Source organism: Scyliorhinus torazame, chromosome 27, assembly GCF_047496885.1.
Source record: "Scyliorhinus torazame isolate Kashiwa2021f chromosome 27, sScyTor2.1, whole genome shotgun sequence".
Lineage (NCBI taxonomy): Eukaryota > Metazoa > Chordata > Chondrichthyes > Carcharhiniformes > Scyliorhinidae > Scyliorhinus > Scyliorhinus torazame.
In genome coordinates, this window is record NC_092733.1 from 24,996,970 (window position 1) to 25,013,161 (window position 16,192).

The 16,192-nt window shown below is 50.6% G+C and overlaps 1 protein-coding gene across 3 annotated transcripts in view; it reads left to right on the forward strand.

Annotated features, from left to right (window-relative positions):
* LOC140403316 (adhesion G protein-coupled receptor E3-like) overlaps positions 1 to 16,192 on the forward strand; it is an 81,049-nt gene that overhangs the window by 17,915 nt on the left and 46,942 nt on the right. For all 3 annotated transcript variants that reach the window (XM_072491160.1, XM_072491161.1, XM_072491162.1), the window contains 3 exons: positions 771 to 815; positions 4,466 to 4,798; positions 12,701 to 12,777. In XM_072491160.1, the coding sequence (XP_072347261.1) occupies positions 771 to 815; positions 4,466 to 4,798; positions 12,701 to 12,777 (455 nt within the window). The remainder of the gene's footprint in view (positions 1 to 770; positions 816 to 4,465; positions 4,799 to 12,700; positions 12,778 to 16,192) is intronic.

The following is a 16,192-nucleotide window of genomic DNA, read 5'->3' on the forward strand; positions in this document are numbered from 1 at the left end:
AGGCGGGTCCCACAACGCCATGCTGGCAGGGTGGGCTCTGAGTGAGTCACCTCGGCCTTCAAGAGAAGCCATTTTTCAAAGGTGCCCCAATCTGTAAAAAAAGGAAAGGGATCCCCCCCAACATGGACACAGAGACCCCCGTCTGCCCGCCCCCACCCCCACTGTGCATACAATGCGCCCCCCCCCCCAACACCTCAGGGAATCCCGACCCCATAGATACAGGAAGCCCCCCCTCCAACCGATACAGGGAGCCCTCGGGCTCCAGGGGCTGGTTTAGCACAGGGCTAAATCGCTGGCTTTGAAAGCAGACCAAGGCAGGCCGGCAGCACGGTTCAATTCCCCGAACAGGCGCCGGAATGTGGCGACTAGGGGCTTTTCACAGTAACTTCACTGCAGCCTACTTGTGACAATAAGCGATTTTCATTTCCTTTAATTTCATTTCGCCTCCATGCACCAACCTCCTCATTGGAAGCTGTACTCCTCAGTTCTGGGGGGGACGTACCAGGGTATAACCATTCTCCAAACAACCCACCATGTGTTTCACGGTGGCGGAGGTGACCCCCCGACAGCGGGATTTTCCGGCCCCTCCATTGCCATTGCTGAGTTCACACCTCGCCGGCGAGAAACCCACAGCGGGGGTGGGGGGGGGGGGCGCACACTGTCGGTTAGACTGTATGATCCCGCCGGCATGAACGGTGGAAAATCCCGGCCCCAATGTATCTTCCAAAAAACTGTTCACTTGTAATCCAAGCAAATCTTTTTTTTCCTAGCTATTTTTATCTGGATCCTTTGGAATCAAAACATTCATGAATCTGGTAAGTCATGAAGCGTTTTCTGTTTGAAGCCCACTCCTCAATTGGACTCAATCTTCTTGTAACGAGGAATACAACTCAAAAATCTAAAATGTATTCGCCAATTTACACCGGTAATCCTTCCCCCGGTAACCAACAGTTACAAAGATGGCAGAAATATTGTGCATGGACTTTACAGTAAAGTAGAGCTAGAGAGACACCAAGCCCATTTAGAATTCAAAGTCTAATGGAACAGTTACAGAGAAGATGGAGGTCATTCGGCTCACCATGTCAGGCTGGCTGTCCTCAAGGGCAATTTAGCTAGCCCCACTCCCCGGCTTTGGTACTGATCCAATTCCCATTGAAAAGCCACGATCGAATTGGCCAGTGCATCCCAGATCGTTGCCGGGTTCTGTGAAAAACCTATTTCGGCAAGTCGTTGTACAACTCACTGAGCTCGGATCAACAGGCGAGAAACAGTCTCCCTGAGAGGTGTGTGACGAGTTGTGGGCGGGATGGGGCACGCTACCCTTCAATGGCATATCTACTGACACCACTGTGCTAGCCAGTGTGTTGGAGGTATGGTGGGACTTATAGAGGAACTCACAACGCACTGTATATTGTACAGCAAACCAGTCTATTTACTCGGCAGACAAGCGGCTGCTTAAATAATACACTACAACAGTATACAGAGTCTACTCAAAGTGATTGTCAGTGAACTGCAGCAAAACGTCTCCACACAAAAGTAGAGTGATTTCTCCAGTGAAAAGCAATGAGTGGAGGATTGTTAAATATGACATATTGATGAAGGGAGGGACAAGTTGCTGAAGATTTTCATCTTGCACTCAGTCAGGATGAAGACAAGAACGTAGTTGCAAACCCCTCCCAAATAATCTACTGCAAGATGTGATTGGGCAGCACTTGATGAACAATCCTGAGGCCACTAATAGCGACACTAACAACCAATTGATGAGCATCTGTTCAGCGGAGGATAAGTGGTTCACTTATACTTGCTTGGAAGGGCAGGCATTCAAATGCAGGTGCCAATCCTCTGCAAACAAAAGGAATATGTTCAAGACTTCCACCTTCTTTGAATTGCCTAGTAACTCGGGGAACCTTTATTTCCCCTTTGGCCGAGGCATTGTCAGGGAATAAGCAATCAGAGGTGACTTGCCAGCCAATCAGCGTCTTTCCTTACCCCCTGTAGTACCAATTGCTGTGATTATTTGACATTTGGCATCCTTGTGTTTGCCCTGATGAGTGCAAGACCTAAAGTTTCGGCAGCATGTCTCTTCTTCCAGCAATTAAATAATTCAGAATGATTCACCTTCTGAAAAATGTAAGGAGTATAGGATACATGCATTTAAATTGGGTGTGCATAATTAATCCCAGTCGTTTAGCAGTAATGTGGCCTCCAGGTGTAATTAACAGGGGAAATACATAGAATTATTCCCATTCTGGCTTTGAATGGCGGTGTCTCGTTATGTATCCCTCTTTGACATCACAGAGCTTTATCGCTTACTGAGCCAACACCAACAGTCTTCTCCTACTGGGTACAGGGCAGTGGTGTCCTAGCATAGATTGATGAAGGCTGATGAATCTGACTGAATTTTATGAATGGTTGCCCAAGGTAATGTCCAAAGGGCTGTCTAAAGCCGTTATTTATATGGAGAGTGAGGCTAGGCGTACTGGGGATGTACTCGAATGGGCAGGATGTTACTGGTTATGTCCGTTATTGGCCCCTCAACTCATTGTATTCATTGCTGCACTGTATGATGGGACAGAAAGCCAAATGTCCAAATTTCACAATGGTCAAAGATAGGCTGCTTGATAGTCAGTGTTGATAGCATCAGAAACTTAGACATATTGTTATATTGATGGGATGGGTAAAGGTGTGGAAAATGATTTCAATGCAGAGAAATGTGAGGTCATCCACTTTTTAAGTAGGATAGTACTTTATAGATGGTGACAATCTAGGAACAGTGGAGGGAGTAACTCACCTGCTGACCCCCCAAAGCCTGTCCACCATCTACAACGCACAGGTCAGGAGTGTAAGGGAATACCCTTAACCTTTCTGGATGAGTGCAGCTCCAACAACACTCAAGGAGCTCGACACCATCCAGGATAAAGCAGTCGCTTAATTGGCACCCCATCCGCAAACATTCACTCCCTCCACCACCGACGTACAGTGGCAGCCGCGTGTGCCATCTTCAAGATTCATTGCAGGACCTCACCAAGGATCCTTAGGCAGCATTCTCCAAACCCACAGCTGCTACTGTCCGAAAGGACAAGGGCAGCAGGGACATGGGAACCCCACCACCCGGATACTCCTCTCCAAGACACTCACCATCTCGACGTGGAAATATATTGACCGTTTTTTCACAGTCGCTGGGTCAAAACCCTGCAACTCCTTCCTAACAGCACAGTGGGTGTACCTACACCACATGGATGGCAGCGGTTCAAGATGGCGGCTCACCACCACCTTCTCAAGGGGCAATTAGCAATGGGCAATAAATGCTGGCCTAGCCAGCGACACCTCCATCCTACAAATGGATAAAAAGATAAATAAGAGGGTAGAAGTCATGCTTCAACGATACAAAGCTAGACTACACCTGGAGTCACTGTGAGCAGTTCTGGGCACCACAAATTAGGGCGGATATATTGGCCCTGGAGGGAGCGCGGTGTAGATTTACGAGAATGAGACATGGACTCCCAGGGTTACGTCACGAGGAGAGGCGAAACAAACCAGGATTATATTTACTGTAACATAGCGGATTGAATCTAAGTTTTAGTCAGGGCTGGTTTAGCACACTGGGCTAAATCGCTGTCTTTTAAAGCAGACTAAGGCAGGCTAGCAGCACGGTTCAATTCCCGTACCAGCCTCCCTGAACAGGTGCCGGAATGTGGCGACTAGGGGCTTTTCACAGTAACTTCATTTAAAGCCTACTTGTGACAATAAGCGATTTTCATTTTCAAGGGAACAGACAGGGTCAAGTAAGAGAAGCTTTGGTCAGAGCAGTTGGCTGGATGGTTGGTCCGTGATGAGGTGCAAGGCGAACAGCGTGGGTTCAATTCCCCGCAACGGCTGAGGTCATTCGTGAAGGCTCCGCCTTCTCAAGCTTGCCCCTCGCCTGAGGCGTGGCGACCCTCAGGTTAAATCACCACCCGCCAGCTCTCTCTCAAAAGGGGAGAGCAGCCTATGGTCCTCTGGAACTGTGGCGACTTTCATTTCCCTTCCGCTGCTTGGGGGTGTCCTGGATTGTGGGGCAGAGTCGAAAAATTAGAACTGGACCTTTCAGGAGTAATATTCGGAAACACTTCCTCATGCAAGCAAGATTTGGAACTCTTGTCTGCAAATGGTAATTGATCATTTGTTGATTTTGAATCTAAGATTGATCGACTTTCGTTAACCAAAGGTAGTTAGGGATACAAGGTGAAGGCGAGCCTGTGGAATTAGACTGAAGAGCACCAAGATTTCATTGCCTGGTGGACGCTTGAGGGAGTGTCTGTTCCTCTGTTCCACACTGTCAGGATTATCCGCTCAATTTTACACCACCACATTAAAAAAAATCTCCAGACAGTAATCTTAAAAGTGTCTCTTTTCATTCGTCGCTGTTCAACAGCTTTGATGACACATTGCAAGCTCTGAATGTCATTTCTATTCATTTTTGCAGAGGCGTCACAGATCAACGGGGAGCTGAGGTCCTCGGTCACCCTGCCTTGCAGCTACGATGTTAAGTATCATGGCATGGTTTCAATGTGCTGGGGCCGAGGGAAATGCCTGGCATCTTTTTCTTGTGACGACATATTGCTTACAACTGATGGGAGACGCGTCACAAGCAATGTTGGACCAAAATACAAATTGTACGGGGACATCGAGCGCGGTAACGTATCTCTGACCATACATGGTTTGAACCTGGGAGATGAGGGTTGGTACTGCTGCCGCGTAGAGTTTAGCGGACTCTTCAATGACCTGAAACAAGCAATAAGCCTCGGTGTTTACCAAGGTGAGTTCTGCTATTGATCTGATTATGTAGGACTGAACTTGCCTTCCTTTATTTCCCAGTTCACTGTCGGATCATTCAGAATAGTTGGAGGGTTTTACAGAAGTATATAGGGAGAAATTGTTTCCCGTTCTCGGGAGGGTCGGGAAGCGAATGTTCACAGAATTAAAGCGATTGGAGGGAAGCAGTAGCGGGCATGGGCAAATTGTACGGTCCTTTCACAAAGCAGGTACAGACAGAGAATCCATAACATAGAATCCCTGCAGTACAGAAGGAAGCCATTCGGCCCATCGAGTCTGCACTGACCCTCTGAAAGAGCACCCTTTCTAGACACACGACATCACCCCATTCCCGTAACCCTGTGTGGTAGTCACCACTGTTGTATTGTATATACCGCACACAAGGGTATTACGGTAAGACCCCTGTACTACAGGTACGGGGGTAGATCCCTGCCAGCTGGCTCCGCCCAGTAGGCAGAGTATAATTGTGTGTGCTCTCCGAGCTGCAGCCATTTCGGCAGCAGCTGTAGGAGGCCACACATCTCTGCGTAATAAAGCCTCGATTACACTCTACTCTCGTCTCGTCGTAATTGATAGTGCATCAATTTATTACGCAGAGATTTTACAACGATGGATCTCCGCATCAAGCTGGATCGCCTGCAGCTGCACCCTCGAGCAGACAATGCCAAGTCGGCCTTCGCACATTGGCTAGCTCGCTTTGAAGCCTACATTGGATCTGCGACAGACCCACCCTCAGAGGCACAGAAGCTCCAGATCCTTTACACGCGGCTGAGCTCCTTTATCTTTCCCCTCACCCGGGACACACCGACCTACGCAGAGGCCATTGTGCTACTGAAGGAGAACTACACTCAGCAGACTAACAAAATCTACGCCAGGCACCTGCTGTCCACGTGGCATCAACTCCCCGCTGAGTCTGTGGAAGATTTCTGGCGTGCCGTGCACATCCTGGTGAGAGACTATGACTGCCAGGCCGTTTAGGCCACTGAACATTCTGACCTGCTACTTAGAGACGCATTTGTAACGGGCATAGGGTCGGCCTACATTCGCCAGCGCCTCTTAGAAGGGGCTACCCACGACCTCGCGCGACCAAGAAACTAGCGCTCTCGCTCACAGTCGCCTCACGCAATATACAGGCGTATGCTCCCGACCATACGTCCCACTCCTCCTGGGCATCGTGGACCCTGCCAGCGAACACCCCACCGTGGACCCCATCAGCGACCTCCCCCAGCCAACCCCAGGCCTGCGCCGCGCGGCAGCCAACCAACCACGGGGCACCCAGGTGCTACTTCTGCGGACACTCAAACCCCCCCCCCCCCCCGACAGCGCTGCCCGGCACGGAGCGCGCTCTGAAAGGCCTGCAGGAAGAAAGGACATTTCGCTGCAGTGTGTCAGGCCCGCTCGATCGCCGCTATTGTCCCAGCATCCCTCATATGCGACTCGCGGGCGCCGCCATCTTCCTCGCCTCAGACAACGAGCGGCCCATGGGCGCTGCCATCTTGCTCCCCTCATAACACATGCTGCCCGTGGGCGCCACCATCTTGCTCGCCTCACATCACGTGCGGCCCATGGGTGACGCCATCTTGCCTGCCTCAGGACACGTGCAGCCCGTGGGCGCCGCCTTCTCCCCGCCTCAGCACCCCTGCTCGTCAGGCACCTCATTGGGCCGCTCTTCGCCTGCAACTGCCGCTGACCAGTCACGTCTGGCCTCCATCACGATCGACCAGTCCCGACCGCACAACCTCTCGACTGCGTCAATGACAGTGAAGTTCGACGGGCACAAAATATCCTGCCTTCTGGACTTCGGGAGCACTGAGAGCTTCATCCACCACGATACGGTAAGGCGCTGCTCCCTCACGGTACACCCCATCAACCAGGGAAACTCCCTGGCCTCGGGATCCCACTCCGTGGCGATCCGGGGGTACTGCACCGCCACCCTCACCATCCAGGGCGTAGGGTTCAGCAACTTCTGGCTCTACGTCCTCCCCAACCTCTGCGCTGCCTTGCTACTCGGCCTGGACTTCCAGTGCAACCTCCAGAGCCTTATCCTGAAATTTGGCGGGCCCCTACCACCCTTACTGTCTGCGGCCTCACGACCCTTAAGGTCGACCCACCTTCCCTGTTTGCGAACCTCATCTCGGATTGCAAACCCATCGCCACCAGGAACAGACGGTACAGTGCCCAGGACAGGACCTTCATCAGATCTAAGGTCCAGCGTCTGCTGCGGGAAGGTATTATCGAGGCCAGCAACAACCCCTGGAGAGCCCAAGTGGTAGTGGTGAAAACTGGGGAGAAAAACAAGATGGTTGTTGACTACAGTCAGACCATCAATCGGTACACGCAGCTCGACGCGTACCCCCTCCCATGCATATCTGATATGGTCAATCAGATTGTACAGTACCGGGTCTTTTCGACAGTGACCTGAAATCTGCCTACCACCAGCTCCCCATTCACAAGGCGGACAGTCAGTACACCGCATTTGAAGCGGACGGCCACCTTTATCACTTCCTTAGGGTTCCCTTTGGCGTCACTAACGGGTTTCGGTCTTCCAACGGGAGATGGACCGAATGGTTGACCGGTACGGACGGTGGGCCAATTTCCCGTACCTGGATAACGTCACCATCTGCAGCCACATCCAGCAGCACCACGCCGTTAACCTTTCCAAATTCCTCCACACCGCCAAACTCCTCAACCTAACCTACAACAAGGAGAAGTGCGTGTTCAGCACAAACCGATTAGCCATACTCGGCTATCTGGTTCAGAACGGAGTTCTAGGGCCCGACCCCGATCGCATGCGCCCCCTCATGGAACTCCCCCTCCCCCACTGCCCCAAGGCCCTCAAACGATGACTGAGGTTCTTCTCATACTACGCCCACTGGGTCCCTAACTATGCGGACAAGGCCCGCCCACTCATCCACTCCACAGTTTTCCCCCTGATGGCCGAGGCTCACCAGGGCTTCAACTGTATCAAGGCCGACATCACCAAGGCCGCGATGCACGCAGTCGACGAGACGCTCCCCTTCCAAGTCGAGAGCGATGCATCAGACGTCGCTTTGGCTGCCACCCTCAACCAGGCAGGCAGGCCCCTGGCATTCTTTTCCCGCACCCTCCATGCATCCGAAATTCGGCACTCCTCTGTCGAAAAGGAGGCCCAAGCTATCGTTGAAGCCGTGCGACATTGGAGGCATTACCTGGCTGGCAGGAGATTCACTCTCCTCACTGACCAACGGTCGGTTGCCTTCATGTTTAACAACACACAGCGGGGTAAGATCAAAAATGATAAGATCTTGAGGTGGAGGATCAAGCTCTCCACCTACAATTACAAGATTTTGTATCGCCCTGGTAAGCTCAACGAGTCCCCGTTGCCCTATCTCGAGGTACATGTGCCAGCGCACAAGTGGACCGACTCCGGACCCTGCACGACGATCTCTGTCACCCAGGGGTCACCCGCTTTTATCACTTCATAAAGGCCCGCAATCTGCCCTACTCCATCGAGGAAGTCAGGTCTATCACCAGAGACTGCCAGGTTTGCGCGGAGTGTAAACCGCACTTCTACCGGCCAGACCGTGCGCGCCTGGTGAAGGCGTCCCACCCCTTTGAACGCCTCAGTGTGGACTTCAAAAGGCCCCTCCCCTCCACCGACCGCAACACGTACTTTCTTAATGTGGTCGACGAATATTCAAGATTCCCCTTTGCCATCCCATGCCCCGATATGACGTCTGCCACCGTCATCAAAGCCCTCAACACCATCTTCGCTCTGTTCGGCTTCCCCGCCTACATCCACAGCGACAGGGGATCGTCATTCATGAGCGATGAGCTACGCCAGTACCTGCTCAACAGGGGCATTGCCTCGAGCAGGACAACCAGCTACAACTCCCGGGGAAACGGGCAGGTAGAGCGGGAGAATGGGACGGTCTGGAAGGTCGTCCAGCTGGCCCTATGGTCCAGAGATCTCCCGGCCTCCCGCTGGCAGGAGGTCCTCCCCGATGCCCTTCATTCCATTTGGTCGCTCCTGTGCACTGCGACTAACGAGACTCCCCATGAACGTCTCTTTCCCTTCCCCAGGAATTCCACCTCCGGGGTTTCGCTCCCAACATGGCTGGCAGCTCCACGACCCGTTCTCCTCCGCAAGCACGTGCTGCTACACAAGGCGGACCCGTTGGTTGAGAGGGTACAGCTACTCCACGCGAACCCGCAGTACGCCTACGTAGCGTACCCCGATGGCCGCCAAGACACAGTCTCCCTCAGGGACCTGCCGCCAGCTGGGTCCCCACATCCCCCCTCTGCCTCGGCGCCACCCTCCATCTCCCCGGCACACCCCACCACAGCCCCCGCTCCAGGACGATCCGTCCTCCCCTTGGTCCCACCCGGGGATGAAGATGAGGTCGACACGCTCCCGGAGTCACCGACGACCGAACCGATGCCGAAATCGCCACCAGAACTGCGGAGCTCGCAACGACGGATCAAGGCGCCCGATCGTCTAAATTTGTAACCTCTTTCATAAATTTTAAAGAACCTGCATGTAAATAGTTTTCCACCCCCGCCGCTGGACTGTTTTTTAACAGGGGGTGAATGTGGTGGTCACCACTGTTGTATTGTATATACCACATTCGAGGGTATTACGGTAAGGCCACTGTACTACAGGTACGGGGGTTTATCCCTGCCTGCTGGCTCCGCCCAGTAGGCGGACTATAAATATGTGGACTCTCCGAGCTGCACCCATTTCGGCGGCAGCTGCGGGAGGCTCCACAGCTCTGCGTAATAAAGCCTCGATTACTCTCTACACTCATCTCGTCGTAATTGATAGTGCGTCACGCTGTAACCCCACCTGACCTTTTGGACACTAAGGGGCAATTTATCATGGCCAATCCACTTAACTTGCGCATCGTTGGACTGTGGGAGGAAACCGGAGCACCCGGGGGAAACCCACGCAGATATGGGGAGGATGTGCAAACCCCACACAGACAGTCACCCGAGACCAGAATCGAACCAGGGTCCCTGGTTCTGTGAGGCAGCGGTGCTAACCACTGTGCCACCCTATGATGGGCTGAGTGGTCTCCTTCTGGGCTTCCTTGTCACTCACTGTTGGAAGTGAATGGCAGTGAAGGCAGCAAATTGCCTCCAAGGTTTTCACCAATCTGGCATCTCCATTCGGGTAGACCATGGGGCAGCTAAAAATGTTACCTTGGTAAAGTAGCTGGCAGCCTTGCCACATTCTTGAAGATTTAGAGACGGGTTTGGCTTTGCATTTGACCTAACCTGGTGCTTGGAATAGGGCATTCCGAGCACAGAATTTCAAATATAGGAATGGAAAATGATGCAGCAACCTTCCTTGATCAAGGCCAAAAGCAAAATACAAGGCGGTGGAACCCTTAGAGTCCGCATCATCATCAGTGATAACTTTCGGAGAGTCAGTGCAGACTCGGTGGGCCGAATGGCCTCCTTCTGCAATGTAGGGATTCCCTTGCATGAGTTTCCATGGTCCCCCTTCCCTTGTCGTTTTATATGATGATGGTTGTAACTGTCATGAGTTTAGAAAACGAAGCCAAATCTCATTGACATGTGTTCAATTCTTAGTGGGATTTAGGGAAGATGCTGAGAGGCTGCTTCACCTGGCTGGGAAGTGTGGTGTTCTTTGTGTTGCTTATTTCGGCATAGTTGACGTAGTGTTCACAAAGACCACAAAATAGCTTGAACTTAAACAAAGCTATAAATTTATTAATACGACTAAACTGGATTCGACACATACTCTGAAAGAATACACAGCTGATTAATAACATTTAACTACACTCATCTACAGCAAATCTCACGACTGCTATAAACTATGATCTGCTCTCACTAACACTATTTGTACTTCTGACTCTCTCTAGCTAACTCCTGCACACACTCTCCCCACAAGGCTTAGCAATACTGCCTCATATAGTTGTAACTGTAGCTCCCTCTAGTGGCTACTCTCGACACTTCATTAACCCTTCCAGTTATGATAATACCACAGGAAGTAGCCTCAGGATAAGGGGTCACCCGCTCAGAATGAAATGATGGGCAGTGTCGTCACTCGGAGGTGATTCTTTGGAATTCGCTCTCCCAAAGAGTTGCAGATGTTCAGTTGTCGAGTATGTTCGCGACGGGGATGGGCACATCCTAGGACACTCAGGGGAATATGGGACTAGGCAGGAAAGCGGATTTGGTGTAGGATGTCAGCTACGATCTAACTCAATGGAGGTGCAAGATCGAGGGGCTGAATGGTCTATTCCAGCTCTTATGTCCTGTACCCTTGTGTCTCGGCGCCTGTCTCCCCTGGCCTTGTCACCTTCATGCAACATCAGAGGTTGCGAAGAGTGGGGGGGGGGAGCCCGTCGGTCTGAAGCATCATTTTAAATAATGTAGATAAGGTCAATGAGTGACATGCTTTGCAAAAGTGCATATTTAAAGGGTTGAGTGTGGACTGCTGTTCCCTCAGATAAACCCAGGGCTGGATTGAGGTACAGGAAACCTTGGGCACCTGTGAAGAGCAACAATGGACACTCAAAGTCAGCCTTCGCAATTTTTGATCTTAAGCAGGTCATCACCTCTGTTACTTTAACGAACACTAGGATTTTACATTAAATACCAACATGTCCACACAACCTATGTAGGCCTGAAGCGTGATAAAACTGCGACCTATTGGCGAATTAAGAGAGATTTAACTAATGATGTTTAGTGTTGTCCGACCGTGAAGTGAAAAGTACCTCAGAATCAGAATCACGGTGCACGAGGAGGCCATTCGGCCCATCGAGTCTGCACCGGCTCTCCAAATGAGCACCATGACTTAGTGCTATTCCCCTGCCTTACCCCCCTCCCCCCCCCCCGTACTCCTACACATTGTTTCGACTCAAATAATCATCTAATATCCTCTGCAGTGCCTCGAGTGAACCTGCCTCCACCACACTGCCAGACAGTGCATTCCAGACCCCAGCCGCTCGCTGGCGAAAGTGTTTTCTCTCTCATCGCTTTTGCTTCTTTTGCAAATCTCCTTAAATCTGCCCCCTCTGGTTCTCGATCCTTTTACGGCGGAGCACAGTTTCTCCCTGTCTACTCTCTCTCCATCCTCCACATGGTTTGAACATCTCGATCAAATCTCCTCTCGGCCTTCTTCTCTCCAAGGAGAACAATCTTCAATCTATCACAACTGAAGTTTCTCATCCCTGGAAACATCCTTGTAAACCTCTTCTGCGCTCCCGCCAATGCGTTCACATCCTTCCTGTAGTGTGGCGGCCAGAATTGTGCAGAGGATTCCATTCTAGTGCTCTTTTTGATGCACTTTATCAGCAGAGGATCGTTCAGATCAGGTGTATGATGCCAGTGGTGTGGGTTCAATCCCCGGACTGGCTGTGGGTAGCTCAACCCTTGCCTTGCCCATGATTGCGAAGTGGTGCCACCAAATCTCTAGATAACCAACTGTCTCCCTGTAGCAGAGAGAGAGATTGTGTGGTAAACCACTGTTGCACCTGTATTAGGTGATGTAAGGTAGGATCTGTACTACAGGTTCGCCGGTAGCCCCTGCCTGCTGGCTCTGCCCAGTAGGCGAAGTATAAATATGCGTGTCCTCCATTCAGCAGCCATTTTGCCAGCTGCTGTGGGAGGCCACACATCTTAGAGCAATAAAGCCTCAGTTGTACCCAACTCTAGTCTTTGTTCAATTGATCGCGCCTCAATTTATTGCTCTAAGATTTCCTAAAAGATGGACCTCCGAATCAAACCAGATCGCCTGCAGCTGGATCCGCAATCAAGCGATACCAGAAAGGACTTTTATCACTGGCTAGCTTGTTCGATGATCATGGTTCCATTGCAGGCTAATTACTGATCCACTGGAGATTCGGAAGCTCAAATGTCTGACTTGTGTTTCTAGCTCGCCCTTTTAAATGTTTTTCGGACAATGGAAGTACAGACTCCGTTGCAGAATGCCAGTCGGACTCTCAATTGTCGGTAAGAATTAATTTTCCACGTTCCCGCTTGAGCTACTGTATTTTCTGTTTCTGCATATTAAGTATCTTGCCGGGGGGGGGGGGGGGGGATTCAGTTGTGCCGCTCCAGGTGTTGCGACCGAATCCAAATGCCCTCCTGGAGGTTGTTAACAGCTCGGTCCGACGTGACAACCAGTTATAAGGGATCCCTGCGCCAAATTTGGGCCTTACCACCCCCCCACCTCACGGGGCGAGGGCAAGTTGCGCACCACGATTCCTGCATCCAAAGGAAAATGGCACAGATGGATTTTTAACCCCTTAGATTTACAAACACCATGAACGAGAAAGCTTTTGACTGTAAAACGGATATTGTTGTACCTGACTGGCAGAGGAACAAACCTAACCGCTGCTCTCCCATTCGCCCTCAGGCTCTTCTCCCCCCCCCCCCTCCATGCCCCCATCTCCTCACAGTCTCTCCCCCTCCCACACCATTCTTACAATCTCACTAACCTCACTCACCTGGGGTCTTCAAACCAGCCTCCTGCCTCACTCGTTGTCTCCTCGTGTTGGTAAGGCTTGAGTTTAGGCCTCATGCCTCGCTGTTGCTGGCTGGCCTGCCCTCAGCCCTGGCTGGGTCGAGTCACCCCTCACCTGCTCCCCTCGTTCATCGAGGGCTGTTGACCAGCTGGCTCACCTTAGCTCGTGGCTTGGGCCCAGAGCCTCGCGGCTCACCTTACTGCCCTGTGCCTTTTTCTTCACGATCTTCTGCCTCTGCCTCCCTCCATCGTCGCCTCAATATTCGGACCAGTCTGTTTTCCTGCAAGAGTACCCACCAATCAAAGTCTGATGTCTCTCTACATTGCCTGCTCATTTGTATTTGCTGAGCCTATCAAAAAATAAATAGTCATCGGGCTCTGATTGGGCCCACAGTCACCCTAACCCTAACCCTAAACCCTCTCCCAATTTGTTGAAGCCCCGTGCCTAATCATGGTGTGTATCACTGTAAATCTGTCTCTGGATTTAGGTAGGTTTATAGAATGGAATGGATTTCATACCACTATCTGCTGTTGAGGCCCAAACCTCTAAAGTTCCCTCTCTTAACCTTTTTATCTCTCAAGCTCCCTATAATCGTTTAAGGTACTCCGGACTACCAACGTCTTTGACCAAGCATTTTGGTCATTTTTCCCCAAAACCTCCATATGTGACTCAGGGTGAAACTTTATTCAGGTGATTGGCAATCAAAGGTGATTGACAATCTGAGGTGACGGACAGTCTGAGGTGATTGACCATCTGAAGTGGTTGACAGTCTGAGGCGATTGACAGTCTGAGGCGATTGAAAGTCTGGGGTGATTGACAGTCAAAGGTGATTGACAATCAGAGGTGATTGACAGTCGGAGGTGATTGACAGTCTGAGGTGATTGACAGTCGGAGGTGATTGACAGTCGGAGGTGATTGACAGTCGGAGGTGATTGACAGTCTGAGGTGATTGACAGTCTGAGGTGATTGAAAGTCTGAGGTGATTGACAATCTGGGGTGACTGACAGTCTGAGGTGATTGATAAGCTGAGGTGATTGGCAGTCTGAGATGATTGACAGTCTGAGGTGATTGACAGTCTGGGGTGATTGACAGTCTGAGGTAATTGACAGTCTGGGGTGATTTGACAGTCTGGGATGATTAACAGTCTGAGGCGATTGACAGTCTGGGGTGATTGATAATCGGAGGTGATTGACAGTCAGAGGTGATTGACAGTCAGAGGTGATTGACAGTCTGGGGTGATTGACAGTCGGAGGTGATTGACAGTCGGAGGTGATTGACAGTCGGAGGTGATTGACAGTCTGAGGTGATTGACAGTCTGAGGTGATTGACAGTCTGGGGTGATTGACAGTCGGAGGTGATTGACAGTCGGAGGTGATTGACAGTCGGAGGTGATTGACAGTCGGAGGTGATTGACAGTCGGAGGTGATTGACAGTCGGAGGTGATTGACAGTCGGAGGTGATTGACAATCTGGGGTGACGGACAGTCTGAGGTGACGGACAGTCTGAGGTGATTGACAGTCTGAGGTGATTGACAGTCTGAGATGATTGACAGTCTGAGATGATTGACAGTCTGAGGTGATTGACAGTCTGAGGTAATTGACAGTCTGTGGTGATTTGACAGTCTGGGATGATTAACAGTCTGAGGTAATTTACAGTCTGAGGTGATTGACAGTCTGAGGTGATTGATAGCCTGAGGTGATTGACAGTCTGAGGTAATTGACAGTCTGGGATGATTAACAGTCTGAGGTAATTGACAGTCTGAGGCGATTGACAGTCTGGGATGATTAACAGTCTGAGGTAATTGACAGTCTGAGGTAATTGACAGTCTGAGGTGATTGACAGTCTGAGATGATTGACAGTCTGAGGTGATTGATAATCTGAGGTGTTTGACAGTCTGAGGTGATTGACAGTCTGAGGTGATTTGACAGTCTGGGATGATTAACAGTCTGAGGTAATTGACAGTCTGAGGCGATTGGCAGTCTGGGATGATTAACAGTCTGAGGTAATTGACAGTCTGAGGTAATTGACAGTCTGAGGTGATTGACAGTCTGAGATGATTGACAGTCTGAGGTAATTGACAGCCTGAGGTGATTGACAGTCTGAGGTGATTGACAGTCTGAGGTGATTTGACAGTCTGGGATGATTAACAGTCTGGGATGATTAACAGTCTGAGGTAATTGACAGTCTGAGGTGATTGATAGCCTGAGGTGATTGATAGCCTGAGGTGATTGACAGTCTGAGGTAATTGACAGTCTGGGATGATTAACAGTCTGAGGTAATTGACAGTCTGAGGCGATTGACAGTCTGGGATGATTAACAGTCTGAGGTAATTGACAGTCTGAGGTAATTGACAGTCTGAGGTGATTGACAGTCTGAGATGATTGACAGTCTGAGGTGATTGATAATCTGAGGTGTTTGACAGTCTGAGGTGATTGACAGTCTGAGGTGATTTGACAGTCGGGGATGATTAACAGTCTGAGGTAATTGACAGTCTGAGGCGATTGACAGTCTGGGATGATTAACAGTCTGAGGTAATTGACAGTCTGAGGTAATTGACAGTCTGAGGTGATTGACCGTCTGAGATGATTGACAGTCTGAGGTAATTGACAGCCTGAGGTGATTGACAGTCTGAGGTGATTGACAGTCTGAGGTGATTTGACAGTCTGGGATGATTAACAGTCTGAGGTAATTGACAGTCTGAGGCGATTGACAGTCTGGGATGATTAACAGTCTGAGGTAATTGACAGTCTGAGGTAAATGACAGTCTGAGGTGATTGACAGTCTGAGATGATTGACAATCTGATATGATTGACAGGCTGATATGACTGACAGGCTGATATGACTGACAGGCTGATATGACTGACAATCTGAGGTGATTGACAATCGGAGGTGATTGGCAG